Below are 17,366 nucleotides of genomic sequence, written 5' to 3'. Positions count from 1 at the left end.
ATTATTGCTTACAAGCATTTTATCATGTATACTTTAAATCATCATGTCAATATATCCCCAAAAAATGAAATTTTTTCTTATTAAAAATAATATAAATATTAATAATTTATATTTTTTCATTCAAAATTTTTAATCAAACTAATGAATGATATGCTGACTTTTTATTGAATGAGATAAAATACATGTTATAGAACCAATAATTTTTCTAAAAAAATTATATTCAATTCATCTATTATGCCAATTATGGCTTCAGATCCATGGGAGAAGAAAGAGTGTAAGGGAGGACCATTAGTTTAATACTTAGAGTCGTGAGTTTTTATAGCTGCCATATTATCTATCTTGAAAGAAAAATAATAATATTTTTAAAATATTTTTTCGGAAATAATAAGTGGTGAGGTGGTGTTTGCATCGCGTTCTGCATTTATCTAGATTATTCTTGGAGTTTTATTATTTTTTAATTATTTAAACAAGTAGCAAATTGTAGCTTTTTTTGTTTTTCTTTTCTTTTTTTCTTTTTTTTTGACGACCAGGCGAGCTCATTTCAACAGTCCGAAACCACCGGCCAAATCAACGACGTGGACCCTCGGGAGTTGGAAACCGAGGGCTCACCGTGGCCCACGGAATACGGCATCACCGGTGTCAGTATCGCAGCTGCAGCAAAATCAGGCGCCCAGCTTCCCTCACTCCTCACGGGATACTCTGATATCTCCTCCTCTCTGTTCGCCCGCTTTAATAATGTAACATCACGGATGAGAGGTGGCCGCATCACACGAGACGGGCGAAGGAGGGACCGGGAGGCCGGACCACCATGGGTGCAGCACAAGTGTACAACCACACTAATATACTGGATAAAAAAAATAATTCCATTTATTTTTTACGTTCAATATTTTTAAGCATTATATATATGACACCATTCTTCATATCTATTTACAAATCAAACTAGATAAACCAATTCTTATTTACAAAATGATACACCTACTGGCCTACCATCCGTCACAATAACCTTGCTCCTAGCTAAATTAATCAAGGATAGGAGATGACCGTTCTATCCCCGAATACTCTCAACTAGGGGTCGTTCATGTTTCTAGTGTTCTTATTATCTTCCCCTATACAACAATCCAATTCTCTCTTGTTGCTCCTAATCTCTCTGCTTGAGGTCAGTCATCAAGATAGATGTGGTCAAGATGAAAACCGTCGTTGGAGCTTCGTCCGAATATCTACAAAAAAGTCATCATCGATGGTGTTCTCCGATGAAGATCCTCCGACGCTCAAGTTAGGAGATGGACAACAATGAGAAGAGAGAGTGAAGAGTCGATTGCGTACCTTAGAGGGTATCGGAGCCTTTATTTATAAGAGAAGAGTTGGAGTCGTATCTGTCTCGGAGTTCTGGTAATTTCTAGATTTGTCGTACAGATTGATTCGGATAAAATATTTTTTTTTACGGAAGACTCGATTGTGGAGAAATTTCATTCTATCTGAACTTTTTCAATTTAAAGGAGAGACGGATCTTATGAGTCCAGCTTGGCCTTGGACGAACTATAATAGGTCATCCTGTGTCAAGGTTTTGAAATCCGTGGAGCAGGCATTCGATTTTAAGTTGTTTGAGATAGGTCAGCAATGTGCGAGCTATAGTAGATCATCTATAGTCGAGATCATGGAGGCCATAGGGTGCATATTGGTCTCAAGCAATCTGGAGCAGATCAATAGAGGACGATCTAAAATAGATTGTCCAAAGTCGAGGAGTCGAGAACCACTATTGACGGGGTGCGTCCAGTGGTCTTCATCTCTATCACATCTATATATCTACCGGTACCTATCTCCTATAGCTTGGTCAGAACCGAAGATGTTACAGTCTAAGTCGAGGTACAAATCCACAACACCTCTAAATGGCAACTTAGCCTGAATCCAAAAAGACATTTATTTTTTTTTTCTTTGCTTCTTATTTTTCCTACACCGAATCTCATTGGTTCATGATCAATAAAATAAGAGTCAGAGACTCGATAGCCCAAGAGTCTATAGTAGTCTGCCGAGCTGAGTTGACTTCAAGCCATCACCGCAAGCCTTGGACTAATGCCTTGGTTGGGAGAGAAGAATAAGAGAGAAGAAAAGAATGAGAGAAAAAGTATTAACTTTCTCTTGGTTGGGAGCATTTTTATGAAGGAAAAGGAAAGAAAAAAGGAGAAACGGAGGAAATATAAATCCTCTCAAATCTGTAACTTTTTTCTCTTCTAAATCGAGCGAAATTAGAGAGAAAAGAATTGAGAGTTAGTGAATCTTTTATAATTTTCATCTTACCTCTTTAATAATGAAGATCAAAATTAATATTATATTTTAATTCTAGGACTTATTTCAAGCCTCCCATCTAAATCTTCCATCCGATTGAACTCCTATGGATGGAAAAAAAATAATAAAAATTAAAAAAATAAAAAAAATAAAAAAAATAAGATCTTTTTTTTTGGTTCTTTTCGTGGATTTATTGGATTCCTTTCAAGGGTATAATAATAAAAAAATTATAATATTTCCTTTCTTTTCCTTTCTTCTTTACTTCCAATTAAGAAGGAAAGAAATAATTTTTTTTTTCTTTCTTTAAACTTCCAATCAAAAGGAAAAAATATACTTCCTTTCTTTTCTCTTCTTATTAATATTTTCTTTTTTTCCCCAAACTCTTGATCAAAGCATAAAAGTTGGGGAGAGTGTGTGAGCCATGCAACTTGTAAGCGGCTTTGACCATGAAGTTCCCAACAATGCCAACCCCGCCCGCTGTACTACCGATGCCATCTTCCGCGTCCTTGGTCGCAGCATCTATACTTCCTTGGCCCCCACCTCATGCTCCTTGTGGACTACTCGGCTTATGTTCTTTATGCTAGCTCCTTCAGCTAATATAATCACTCCTAGGCTAGCTCTTTACTATCTTCATCGACGCCTTCATCGTCGTAGAAAAATGATCGCACTATCTCACCAAAAAGCTCCTGCATCTCCCTCTTCTAGACCTTAATCAACCTCAACAATCTCATCCCTTTCATCTTTTATTACCACCATAAGAAAGCCGTCTCCATCAAGAATGGCATCTGTCATCGAGAGTCTCCAATTCTTGCGATGCTTGGGCTCGGTCTTGTACTGAGATGGAGATCAGTTGCCTTTCGACATGGAGAAGACTTTTGTTGGAGATGGGACGCTCCTAAGAGAATCAGTGAAAAAATCTATTCATCAAAGAATTTCGGATGAGAGATCCTTCAATGTTTAAGTCAGTCAGAACTTCAGCAAATAACAGAGTAGAGAGAAAATATGTGGAGAATGAAAAAAATACTATCCCAATGGTCTCTTTTGCCCTCTTCTTTATATAGGGAGAGAGTAGCTATTTGTTACCACTGAGCTTGATAAGGGCTCCAGAAAATCTACATCCATTAAAGATAGTGGGGCTCCTATTACTCGGGTCATATACGAGCAAGAGTTATGCACGTTATTCACAAGAATTACATATATTGGTTAAGCCCACGTGCATGTGATTAAGTAAAACGACGTTGAGATTTTCATATGCGCAATCAGCTTCGACTGTTCACCGAGCAAATCAGTAATCAGTGTTTACCGAGGCTGATTAGTTGTGTACTGTTAACAAGCCAGCTCTTCAATGCGATATCGTTCTTTGTCCAGATGTATCCAAATCTCCATGTCAAGGAGACGAGAGACTCCTGATGATGTTGTTGGTGCTCATAGAGGCCTTGATAGGATTTTAACTTAAGATTCGTTCTCTGCAATCCATCCTTTAGAATCCGGGTCTTATCATCGAGAAGATGGGGGTTATTGGTATCTGGTCAGTATAATGTCGCGGCAGGACCTTAACTAAATCCGAAGTCAATGGATCCTTCTGATCCGTCGATCCTGTGGTCGGTTAGTGTTTGAGCCAGGGGCGGCTGAAGGGTAAGGCCACCGAAGCCCTTGCCTTAGGCCCCCACCCCCAGGAGGCCCCCCGCCTCCGCCTCCGACGTCCTGGTCCCGCCTGAGCCACCCTCCAGGCCTCCGGCGCTCCGCGGCTCCGCCTCCATGTCTCCGCGGGACCGCAGCTCCGCCTCCGGCCGCCTGTCGGCACTCGGCAGCGCTGGCCCGCGTCGGCCCCCGCCTCGACGAGATCCACCAGCGCCTCCCCTCCCTCGAGGCCTCCGTCCGCCCGATCCGCGCCCACCGCGACGCCCTCGCTGCCGTCGGCGGCCATATCGACCGCGCCGTCAGCCCCGCTGCCGCCGTTCTCAAGGTGTTTGACGCAATGACGCCGTCCACGGCCTCGAGCGGCTGCTGCGGCCCCTCCTCTCCGACCCCGACGCCGACCTCCCCGGCTCCCCGGCTACCTCTCCGTCCTCAAGCGCCTCGAGGAGGCTCTCCGCTTCTTCTCCGACGGCGACAGCGGCCAGCGGGCCGGCGGGCCGCCGGTCTGCCTTCGTTTCTCGAAAGCCAGAGCCCGAAAGAACCGAAGAAGGCCCCTCCCTGGCGGCGGTCCACCCCCCGACCTCCACCGGTAAGTTTCTTCATTTTTTTTTGTTTTTCGACACTCCCCCTCCACCCCGGTTGTGCGCCGGGCCTGCGGCCCGCCGGTCCGCCTTCGTTTCTCGAAAGTCGGAGCCCGGAAGAAGGTCCTCTCTGATCCCGCCTTTATTTTTAGCTTTAGGCCTCCAAAGATGTTGAGCCGCCCCTGGATTGAGCTTGAGGTCGATTGCTCTCCAAGATGGTATTTCTTTCTAGGTCGAGATCACTTTGGGGTTTTCTATTCTCTATGTTCTTCCTTTGGGTGGTTGTCAAAACATATAGTGAGTTGCCTCCTTGTCCATGGATCGAGCCATATTGATCGGAAAAATGACTTACTCTCCCAACAGCACCAACAGCGGCTTCGTGCTTAACGGCCACCCTGTCCCTCATCATCCGCGAGACATCCATGACGATAGCACCCAGGTCGTCACTTTGACCTCGACTCATTGGCTCGCTATGTCTAAACTCAAAGCCTCAAACTTCCCTCGTGACCTCTTATCCCCCAGCAGTAGTGCCACATCTTCTTCCTCGTAACCACCGTCTCATCCCACGCCAGCTTCGAAACCATCTCTGTCTCCCTCATGATCTCTTACAAGACCGTGTCATCTGAGTGGTTATCGTTTAACGGCAAAAGAGAGGGTGGTCACCAGGGTGGCAATGGACAAGAGAGCATTGTCATGCCTGTCAATGGGGTTCTCACTGGAGATGTTGGATTTGTGGAGCTTAGCCAGGGTCGAGGAGAGCTCGTCGGTGTGGTGAACCATAGGTGGGGGACGTAGTGAATCGATCGAGGTGATCTCTTTTAGAGAATAGCAATAATTTTGTCTCTTAAATTACAAATGATCCCACCGGATATTGAAGAAAATGTTTGTGAGCTGTATGTCAAAGGAAACTTAATCCAAGATCCATTTTGCAAATAAGAATAAGTTTAATTTGACTTGCCTTCTTCATATATAAGGCGTAAAATATATTGTTATATATAATATCCAATAAGATTGGGTTTCAATTGCAAAAAAAGAACCGATAAAAAATTTAAGAAAAAACAAGAGTGATGTAGAGAAAAAAATATAAAAAATTAAGAAAGAAATACAAGGAGGAGGAAGATACATAATAGAGACTTAAAGATTAGAGAGAGAGAAAAAGAGGAGAAATTATATCTGTTGCTACCAAATCTCAGGTCAAAGAGGTCCGAGCTGGTCTCTTCGGATGAAAGCTGGATGGTGGACTCCTTGAAAGAAGATGAAGAGGAAAGGTCACTGGCTAAAGATGAGGTGCTGAAGTAGACGACTTTGGATATTAGAGTTGGACCGATAAAAAGTCTCTTACCAAAATATTTTTGGGTGGGGACCCTCGATGCTCAAGTCAATTGGGAATTGGAGGATAGCAAAAAAAAAAGTATCTTGAGGCTTTGCGATAATTTATCTGGGATCTTTTTTTCCTTTTTATTTATAGAGAAAGAATAAGAGTCGTACACGCTAGGAGATTGATCGTTCTTGAAAAGTGCATATGGATCGTGCTAATGGGGATTGCATTTCTGCATATGCGATATGGAGCCAATCGATAGTTGCTATTTAGGGCATAATAGGACTTCCTTATTTGCCATTTTTGCAGTCGCGAGTAGGTTATTTTTCTAAAATGATGATCTCGTCGGATGGAGACAATATGCCGAGCCTAGGAACACGCTCTTTGACTCCTCCAAGTCAGCCATAAGTGACCCTTACTTATCTTGGTCATACTTGAGGATATGTTCGGCCGAGGTCAAAGTAATGGTCTACAACAATATCGTATATCTGATATATTAGCTCAATGATATATCAAGACAATGACATGTGGCTATGTAGACATTCTGGTCACCTCAATATAAGGAAGAAGGAAGTAGATTTGATTGAGTGTACTATCTTTCTCGAGTAAATAAAATCTTAATCAAGCACTCAGCCCGCCTCTCTTGAGAGGATGAAACTTTTCATCGAGCATCGTCGCTAATGTCTTATCTCTAGCAAAATATTTTTATCTTTTCAAGAATTGTCTTGAATGATCCTATGATACGGTAGAAGTTTATTTGGATGGAGAACTTGGACCTATTGGAGGAGAAAATATGGATGATGACCCCATCATTATCAGCTACCATTGATGGTGGTCTACATCAATGAAGTTGGGGGGGTGTTTGGTTTGCAATTGGAATCCGAATGGAAATCGGAATGAATTGAAATCAGAATCGGAATGGTCAAATCCCTCAAAGTGTTTAGTTTGTGATTGGGACCATAATTGAAATCGAAATCAGAATAAAAAATTAAATCACAGGGGAGAGTAGGGATTAAATTTTCGTAGACTAGGTTATTTTCATTCCATCTCAGAATCGGACCTCTGCTAATTAAATGATTGAAATAGGGATCATCTATTTCAATTTCAAATCTCAACTCTTCTTAATCAGACACCCTCTTGACGTCGGTGGACAAGAAGATCGAGAGCTTTGACTCTGGATTAGAGTTCATCATCGCGTACGTTTAGGTATAGAAAATATCAAAATTTGAATAGATCAGGTCTGGAGCCTGATTAAAAATATTTATAGTTTAGACTAATCCTGCACGAAGGACTAGATCCAATCTACGATAAAAAATATAAGAGATTGGAGGAATAAAGGGGAGGGCTCTTTGTCGCCCTTTTTTCCTATCGATTATGCGAGGAGGGAACGAGAGTGGAGACGGAGGAGGAGAAAGTGGGGGATGCCTTCCCCCACCCTTCCCCCTCCCAAAGTCCCTGCTTCAAATAGGTAGGGGAAGAGGAATGCTTATGTGATGATATATCATTAGTCCGGTGTATCACCGAGCTGTAACACTGGGGGTAGGATATAACCATGTGTGTGTGAGAGAAAAGGGCAAAAGAAAGGCTGTCCGGTTCTGAGAACGGATAAAGTTCTGCAAATCTCTGTCTCGGCCTCTCTCGCTCACCGTCTCCCAATCATTCCCCGATCTTTCTCGTGCTTCCCAGCACTTTTGTACGGGAGCGTGCTCCCACCGGACCTCTGGCTCTCTCCTCCTCACCGACTCCAAGGTACCGCCCCACTTCCCGATCTTTATCTGTCCGCGGAAGAGATATTTATAGAGGAAGTGACGGTGGGCTTGTTTCTTGATTCATTGGGCATAAATTTGATCGATTGTTGCGAGGTCATTGAATGGCTTTGATGGTTGTTGATGGCGGGTGAGAAGGGATTTAGGGTTTATTGATATCGGATATTGGTGTTCTTTTATGATTTTCAGAATTTAGGGGCCCTGGTAACGGCGATTCATTTCTTGGGAGAGAACGGAGGCGTGGAAGAGCTGCATGCAATGATCTGGAGTAGGGACTAGGGTTGGTGGTATCGGATGGTTTGATTCGATTCGTGGAGGTGGAGGGAGGCTTGGATAAGGGTGGCTATTAGTGTGATCTGTGAGGAAAATTAGAATATCAGATTTCTTGGTGTGTTTTTGTCGAACTATATCCTCTTATCGCGATGCTGGTGGGAGAAATTGAGGACTAAGGGGGAAAAAGCTTTCTTTTATAGTTTTTTTTCCTTCTTCGTTCGATCTCCCTGGTTGTTCGCGAGTTTTATGGGGAATAAGATAGGTAAGAGAAGGCTAGCGGTGGATGAGAAGTACACGAGGCCGCAGGGCCTGTACCAGCACAAGGACATTGATCACAAGAAGCTCAGGAAGCTCATTCTTGACTCCAAGCTGGCGCCTTGCTACCCTGGGGACGAGGAATTCGCCATGGATCTCGAGGAGTGTCCCATCTGCTTTCTGGTCTGAACCCTTCCTGTGCTCTTTTTGGTATCCGCCTTCGGGATCATTTACTTTAAAGATTTGTAGTTCTAGGAAATCTCGATCAAGTCAGCAGTGGATGCCATTTCTTTCTTTCTTTGTTTTTGTTTTTGTCCAGGGCATTAAAAGTTAACTTTTGCTGCAGGATTGCATTTGTGATATCGTAATAACGGTTAATATTATCTTTTTAATGTTTATAGTATTATCCGAGCCTCAATCGTTCGAGGTGTTGCATGAAAGGCATATGCACGGGTACTGTCCACGTGGCTATCCAGCTTTGATGTCGTAGTACTACTTTTTGGGATTATTTTGTCGTATTTAATTTTTCACCTTGACTTGGATCTTGACGCTATTTGCAGAGTGTTTTCTTCAGATGAAACCACCTCATTCTACTCGACCTACACAGTATCCTTTGTCTCTTGTTCTGATTTCTGAGTTTTCTGGTAGGAATTGTGAAAAATGATTATTCCTTAACTAATAAGGTGCCCCTTTTGTAAAACTTCAAACTATGCTGTCGAATATCGGGGGATGAAAACAAAAGAGGAAAAGGGCATGGAACAAATGGTAAGTTTTGTACAATTATTCACCAGTCTTCTGTCTTCATTGGCATGAATATACCGTTGTTGTTGCTGGGACTGGACTGAATCATTTGGATTTCTGTTTTGGTGCAGGAAGAGCAGCGGGTAATAGAAGCACAAATAAGGATGCGGCAGCAAGAACTTCAGGATGAAGCAGAAAGAATGAAGAAGAGAAAGGATGTAAGTTCGTCAAGCAGAATAATCACTCCAGCAGAGGTGGAAGATCAGGATACATGTAGTACCTCACTTTCAGGTCTTCACTGCATTATGCACCTGGCTTGATTTATCCTTTATTGTCTTGCTTTTGTTTAGTTACCTGTAAATGTAAATAATTAGTTGATGTTGTTTGAATTACTTTACTGTGCCATCCTTTGCATGCACAATGCTAGGCAATGAGTCTGTTTCATCTCTACCCTCATGTTCTGCACCAGAAAGCAGAAGGCCTTCACACTCGAGGCAGAATCGGTATGATATGATGCAATTTCATTCTTGTTTTGAATTTTCTATAATTTATAGTATTGGGTGGTTGATTGTCTGGTGAGAACTGTCATTTGATCAATGTATGGTTTCACTATTGTCTGATTTTTGAAGAGGTGATGGAACCATTACATTATAACAATGATGATTCTTCTAATTTTGCATTTCATGTTCTGGCATCTATATTTTGGTATCTGAGAATTGCATATTCTAAACAACCATCTAGTATTGATTTTGCGATTGCAAATGCAAACAACTTATTTATCCTGTCGGTCAATAATTTTTTTTTTTTAATATTTGCTGCCTTACGGATGAAGACTTCTGTATGTCAAAACTTGGCTCCTTTCCTTGTAGTCTACATGTTGACTCTGCATGTTTAGATGCCTTGAATAATTCTTCTCCCTTTTTGCTTAAAATGGTAATGGTGTAACCTATTCTCGGTGTCTCTTATTACAAACTGGTCTATATCCGTTGGCTAATCTTTCATTGCTCCCTCCGAAGATGTTTGTGCAACTGAATCCTCACTTGCATCGAGCTATAGTAACATTTGTTTGTTTCAAATGGGTCGTAGCTAACAAATTAATCATGCAAGCCAACAGTTCTTGCCTCAAGGGAAGTCCATTGTTGTTCTGCCTCTGTTGAGCTTAGCTATAAGTCTTGCTGCTGACAAAGTGAAAGGAAGTTTCAGTTACTAAATGATTCAATCACATATGTGCATCTTTTAAGATGGACATCTTGTATAATAGCATTCTTACAAAATAGAAATGAATCAATTATTCAAATTGCTCGTAGGGTTGGTTCTTTTCTGGAGCCCTAAGACTTGCATTCCTAGCTGAATGTCGGATTATTAAGTAATTAATAATCTCCCTCTCTTATGAGAGTCTGTAGTTTTACTACTACTTGCTCGTTGCTGAGGCTTTATCATTTCACATCTTTAGTGGGTAAAACTCTAGTAGGTGCTCAATTCTAGAAGAAGTGTGATGTCAAATTCTTGGTTGAGTTCTTCCTTGTTTATTTTTCTTAATTTCAAAACAAATCTCTGTGCTTTTTTTAACTGCATTAGTTTGAGAATTTTTTATTTTTAAAATGCTCCCTACATGTAAGAAACCTTTTTGTAGAGGTGTTTTTGAAAGGGACCCTGTTAGCTTATGGTCCCATTCTTGAACCACTCTTAAATTCCTTGATATGGTGAACCATTATGATATCATCATTGATTGATCCCCATTCAATCTTGCTTTTGGTATTTGTTTTGCTGCATTACCCCTTGTTCCCTTAGCTACCAACATGCTTCCTTTTCCACTAGAAATTATTTTCTTTGATACAAGTTAATTGTAAATGAGGATTGTGATTTTAAACATCAAGAATAGATGCACATGGAAATTTGTGATAAATGGATTTTAGATAAATATTGTCAACTTGCACTAATCTCTCACAGACCTGTGAACTTGATTTAAAGCAGATGTTCTATTGGACCAAACTTCTTCAACGGCTTCTTTCCATCTTTCTCTCTTTGCCTCCAAGATTGCTAGGCCTTCTATACTTATGCACCATTCTGACCAGGTCTGAGATTTGTCATCACAATTCAACCAGGTCTTATTAAATAAAATGTACAATATTCTTTTATATACACATTATTTCCTATGAAGAAAATGGTGATGGCTTCTCCATTTCAGCTGAATATGTATTTTTGATATGAAAGTTCTGGCTGATCATACTTTACAGTAGAGAGCCAATTAATCTGTTGCAATATGGTTTATTAATAATAAAATCAAATAAATAAAAAACCAGGAACATACCAAGAAAGGACTATATAAGCTAACTTCTTTTACAAGTGGTTATACTTTGGTGCTGGGAGAGTGACAATGCCTAGAATTTGACATTGGTTCATTTGGTTCATGTCTGTGTTTCTTACATGCTACAATTTTGAGGTGGGCAGAAGAGTGACAGCTTAGCCATATAGTAATAGTTGTCTGATAGATTACATGTCATGATTGGATTAATCCAAGACTACATCAGCCATTATTTGTTTCTAGATAACATTTCATGTTCTTAATGCAAACATAATGTCCTTTAGGCGCTTCTTTTATAAAATTTGTATGCCTGATTTCATGAAACTTGTTTTCAACTCTTCGGCTTTTCCTGAGAAACTTTCTCAAGAATCTCAATCTGTTCCTTCTGGAAAGAATCCATTTCCCCAATAAATGGAAAAACAGGATTTCCATTATATGCAATTGGAACATTTGACCAATCTTAATATCCTGAATCACTGGTTCTTACAATTAAGGGACATGCTATGTAGTACTTAACATATTGCAACAGCACATTATCAAGTTAAATGTAATTTTTAAAATTTGGTTTATTGCATTGCATGGATGACACAATGAATGAGAAGGGGACCATTGAAGCCCTACTTGTTTCTGCCTTATTGTGCTACTGTTTTTTATGCTTTTAATGATCTATAATGGATGTAACTTGCATGTATTTCTAGCGCATTTTGGCCTTTTGGGTTTCCCACATCACATTTTTGATTCAACAGTCGTTTTCTTTGTACTTCCCATATTACTTTGGCACCCATTTTTAGTTCTGATCACCACGGTTGTGTCACTTGTGTTATTTGATATGGAGCAACATTAGCCACTTTTTGGTTACCTAGAAATGAACTGCAGCTTAAGTGTCTCTTGCCAATGGAGTTCTTGTAATGTATCTTGAGCCTGCCAACTGTCTCTTGCTGTTTCTGGTATGGATTAGGGTCAGTATTCACTTTTGCCGTTCTGTGCTCTCATAAAAAGATCTTTGTATGCATGCCTTTGCATTCCGTAGATACCTGGTCGGTTTCATCTATTATACTGCTGCAGTGTATTATACCTTAGTCAATAGCTACAATAGAAAGCTATCTATGTCTTTCCATAGTTCTTTAACTTTTGGTGGTTGCACCCTTGTTATCATATGGTCTAATGACTTAGGTATATTCTGATCTTTTAGCCTTCTTGTGTTGACTTAAGAACTTCAAAAAAATGCAGGGATGGCAATTTTGACCTGGATCTTGAGGACATCATGGTTATGGAAGCAATTTGGCTTTCTATTCAGGTGATGCAATATAACACACACACACATATTTTTCCTTGTAACTTTGAGCTATTTATAATATCATAATACAGCATTGTATTTTCTGAAACAATGAAGAAGTCTCAAATTATTCTCAAATTTTAAATTGGTGTAATTAGTTTATCCTACAATGCCAACAAAATTAATCTGTTAAATAGTTTATGAGTTCACAATTCTGTGACCTATGTGTGAAGTGCTTATGGATCTTGTACTGATACTATTGCTTGATGATAACGTTGCTATTGTTTGCTATTGCTTTTCCCATCTTTGTTTGTTCATAAATAGTTATTTTGCTGTGTTGGTGATGTTACACCTTTTGATCTCTCTCCCTCTCTCTCTCTCTCTTCTTTTTAAAATCCTTTTATGATTACATTCTTTTGAAAACTTTTGGTGGAATTTTAAATGCTCCTTCTAGCTGAATCATTCTTCAGTGCTTAAATAGTGACTGAAGAGAGATGTTTTGTATAATTCTTTGGTTGCAAAGTATCTCATTTACTTTATGTTGCATTAGTGATTGTCTGAGGATAAATCAAAATTACCATGGATACTGCATTAAACTTTGGATGGAAATAAATGGGAAAAATGATATTGTCACTTTTCTTAAATCATTGGTAAGTAATGTTGAAAAAGTTTTGGTTATTTATCAGTGCATGATATGCCTATTCATGTTAATGGACTGCGAAGTCTGTCATATACTCTAAATGGTTTGATTTTGCATAGAAGGTCTTCTTTGAGATGATTATCCAGTGAAATCACTTATGAACCGAAAGTGCTCTGTGCTTGTAAAATTATTGAAATATTAGAAACAACTCTCTATTTATTTTCTGAATCAAAGCATCATATCAATAATTCACATGGGATTCCCATGTCAAAATCCATATTTTGAACCTTCAAAGAAGCCAGGTTCATCATATTCTGTATTCTTATCATTTCCATGTCCATGCCTGGATTAGTTGACAGATATTATGAAAAAATTACAAGTAAAACTTAATGCAATTTTTACCATGCAACTTCTGTCTGTAATAGTTTATATTAACACATTGCTTGTCACAACTTTATTAACCAATATCATACTTTTCATTTTAGATGGTAATTACATTGCGCGGCATGAATGTTTTGAAGTACACTTGTGTCTTTTCCCATCGTTTTTGTAAATTTAATATTCTGTTTACTGTCCTTATGGGTTTGTTTTGCTCTAGAAATGATCTGAAGAATTGTCTCAACTACAAGTTGCAACTTGAAATGGATATCAGATCTAAAAATTTTCGTTTAGATCTGAAAAGCGTTTCACATTTGATGAAGGGAAACCTCTGTGTGATGAACATGATCTAGGACAATCAAATTTGCAAGCCACAATTGATAGAAATCACCTCCATCCACCCACCCACCAAGAGAAAAAAAGAGGCGGGCCGCAGGTAGCAGGAATATTTTAAATGTGTTAAGTGTGGCCTTTTCTCTACATCCATGGGCCATCATAACCTAATCCATTATAAAGCTGGACTTCATCTGAATTGGAAATTTGAACTTAACTTTAACCAATGTTATGAGTGGAGAAGTAGACAGAAAATGGCACAAACGTCCTTTATTTCTTTTGGCACTTTCAAGCTGTCATAACTTTTTCAGAAGCAGCTTGTTGACTGCATCTAGGACATGTAAAAATTGTATGTTATCAAGGTCCGTAGTAAGTGATATATATAGCTTAGGTAAATCTGATCCTAAGCTACAAACCCAACACGGCATCAGTTTTAGACGGTCGCCCTATTTCTTGCTCGCAAGCATATAGATATCATTTGATCATGTTCTGTTGGTGCAGTTATAAGTAGGCATCTGGTTTTCTATGAGGATGCATATTCATCAGTCATATAGTTGCCCCTCTAAGTTGTATTTGAAGATTTGAGGTGCAGTTTTAAGCTTTTTGAGTTGCTTAAACTGTTTCAGGGCTTGACAAATGCCTATTTGTGACCATGAATGAGAGTCTGTGAATTGTGAAATGTTCTCAAGATTATCTCTACATTCCAAAACCTTCAGGTATTTTGGTTGCAGAATTGGTTGGATGGGTTGAATTCAACTTGTCTTTAATAGTGTAGGCAAGGAACCTGGACATAGGGAGGGATGATGATGGATCTGGAAAAGGAGCTATGGAAATGTTTATCATGTCACCTTCAATGCCAAGCTAATTGTGCTCCATTTCATGGTCATTCAAATACATGAAAGGAATGAGAAACTATTGTTTCAAAGGCATTTATGTCTATTGCATAATCCAATTATATTGATAATCCCTCAAATCCATATATTATGTTACACACTTCTTAAAAACAACCAGTTTGGGAGTTTCACATCTAATCCTCTCTAAGTTTCACTAAAATCAGGTAGAAAAGCTGAGATCTGATAAGCTATTGTTATCTGAAATATGAGATGTAAGGAGGGCCTTCGAACATCCAGCTAATATCTCTTAAATAAGGGTTGATAACTGGGTTTTGTAGTCATTTTTAGATATTATCTCCCTGTTTGTAGGAAGGTTGGGTCTTCATAAGTACATACTTGGTAGTTCAAGGGCATTTTTTATTATGTATGTAATCTTGAAGTAGCTTCCAAGGAGTCAAGTGACTAAAAGATTCAAATTAGCAGAAACGGGTTCAGATGTGAGTTTGAATCTGAATTTCTTAGCACCTTGAAGTTTCCTTTCTGCCGTTAGGTCAAAATAGCTGCTCTGATCTCTGGCCTGTTTATTAGTAGATAGCTGATATACAATCAGTGCAAAGAAAGAGAAGACAGCATTAGTTGGAAAAGAATTAAGAGCAGAAGAAAGAGAAAATCAGTATTCAGTAGCAGTAGTGGAGCCAGAAAAAGAGGCTTGTGACCAGTTCTATTATCAAAATAAAATTCACATGCCAACTTTAGTGACCTTGAAGCCTATGTTTACTTTGTCTGATATGGCACTGTAACATTAAATAATGATCCATTGGATCTTTTTTTGTTGTTTGAATTGGGATGATTTCACTACTATTTTTACAATTTACAAACTGTTGGTGGTTTTTGTTTACCTCTTTCTCATAAACTTGTGGGAAATGCTCCTGGTTGGGCAGTTTACAGGTATTTTCACAATATCACCTGATCATTACCTTTTTCCTTTTTAATAAAAGAAATTGCTGCCACTGAGGACACAAAATTCAAGACTTGTTATCCTGAATCCTTGGAATGATAGGCACCAAGTATTCAGGGATGCTTGCCTTCAGCTGTCACTTGGCTAAACTTATTAGCTCAAACATGTTTAGTTTTAGCACTAAAAATGATGATGACTGAAGTGCTTGGATTTGTGCTGCCATAATCTGACTGTGCTAACAAACCTTTCGAGACAGTCACCTGTATTTTTAGATGTAGGATAGCATCAGCTGATAATAGAAAGTAAAGTTTGAATGCACTTCAAAGTTTTTGAAGTTTACCTGCTCATTCAATTGCACCGACCATTCATTAGCTAGATTATCTTGATGAAGCTGCGCAGCATTGGGTGAAATTAGGTGTTCAGACTTGGCCTCGTGGAAATATCTGGCATAGCAGAACATAAGCCTCATTGCTTGCTATGGTTTATTCATCTGGAACATCCTGGGTGTTCCTTCGATAGTAAAACATGTCATGACATGATGGATTACTTTTGTTTCAAATGCTTCCAAGCTGAAAAAACAATTATTCTGTCAGAGTGAGGAAGGTTGTGCTCTGGTATCTTTTCTAGACCCCCAATCAGTCTTTTTATCTGATTTAATATTTATTTTTGAATAGGAGCAAGGAGTTCCAGGAAATCCAACTTGTGATGGCAATGTTTTGCCTGAACCATCCATAGAAGAATGCTCCAACTCCCTTTCTGTAGCTCCAATGGAAGTATCTCCTGGTGGGCTGGCCTGTGCGGTTGCATCCCTAGCTGAGCATCAGCACATGAATGGAGACTCTGCTGTCAGCATGGCTAGCGGTGGTCCTTCGTCTTTTGACATGCTTCAACAGTCAAGCAGCTTGCCTGTTGGCATGGCAAGGGTAGTAGGGAAAAATCCTCCAGGGTTCTGGAATGAGGTTTCACCAGACAGTGGGAGAGACGTGCCAAGGGAGGAGGGTGAGTGTTCAACCGATCATTGGTCCGAGGTGGCAGAGGCAGGGACGAGCTATGCCGGCTCTGATGTCATGGTAGATGCTGGAGCTGCTGCAGTATCATTCCCAGAAGGTGTTAACATGGCTGCAAACCACCTTCTTCCAGAGAGCTTTGAAGAGCAAATGATGTTGGCGATGGCTGTTTCGCTTGCGGAGGCTCGAGCAAGGACAAATGCCCAAGGGCTGACCTGGCTGTGATGATTGATGGCTTGGTTGCAAGAATCTGTATCTGTTTGGTTCCTATTGTTCTTCTTTTTTCCCTTCTTCCATCTATAGTTGTTGCTTCTATGGTTCTTTTATTGTAGGTTGGTTGCTTATATGCATACGTCAAAAGGAAAAGAAGAAAGAAAATATCGATGTGACATTTGTATGGATGGTAGGAAAGAAAGCAGATATAGATAAAAGAATAATAGAATGTGCAATAATTTGATCTTTTCTTTGATCTCGATACTTATGGTAACTCTTTTTTGAGCTGGAATGGATTCAGATTTAGGCTGCAAAGCAGCATTAGTCTGGAACTAGACTGAGGGTGCTTAGTTCATGATTGGAATTGAAATCAGAATGGACAGAAATGAAAATCAGAATGATCAAATCTCGTGAAAGGTTTATGATTGGAATCGGAATAAAAATTTGAATTCATAGAGGAGAGTAGAGATTGAATTTTAGGTAGATTGGGTCATTTTCTTTTTACTCCAGAATCGGATTGGAATAGGATTTTTTTAATTAAGTGGCTGGAATGAAAGTTATTCAATTC

The 17,366-nt window shown here is 39.6% G+C and overlaps 1 protein-coding gene across 4 annotated transcripts; it reads left to right on the top strand.

Annotated features, from left to right (window-relative positions):
- Positions 1-7,181: 7,181 nt before the first annotated feature.
- On the top strand, positions 7,182-17,045 carry LOC105040628 (E3 ubiquitin-protein ligase GW2). Of its 4 annotated transcripts, XM_010917240.4 has the most exons (9): positions 7,182-7,569; positions 7,776-8,297; positions 8,516-8,567; positions 8,675-8,720; positions 8,798-8,879; positions 8,987-9,146; positions 9,283-9,358; positions 12,391-12,457; positions 16,253-17,045. In XM_010917240.4, exons 2-9 carry the CDS (start codon positions 8,106-8,108, stop codon positions 16,808-16,810), a joined length of 1,233 nt encoding a protein of 410 aa, XP_010915542.1. In that variant the 5' UTR covers positions 7,182-7,569; positions 7,776-8,105; the 3' UTR covers positions 16,811-17,045. The 4 variants fall into 4 exon arrangements, with proteins under 4 accessions (XP_010915542.1, XP_010915545.1, XP_010915541.1 ...); XM_010917243.4 differs by lacking the exon at positions 7,776-8,297; XM_010917239.4 differs by having other exon boundaries at positions 7,182-8,297.
- The last annotated feature ends 321 nt before the right edge of the window (positions 17,046-17,366 follow it).

Source organism: Elaeis guineensis, chromosome 3 (assembly GCF_000442705.2).
Source record: "Elaeis guineensis isolate ETL-2024a chromosome 3, EG11, whole genome shotgun sequence".
NCBI lineage: Eukaryota > Viridiplantae > Streptophyta > Magnoliopsida > Arecales > Arecaceae > Elaeis > Elaeis guineensis.
This window is presented reverse-complemented; position numbering and strand designations above follow the sequence as displayed.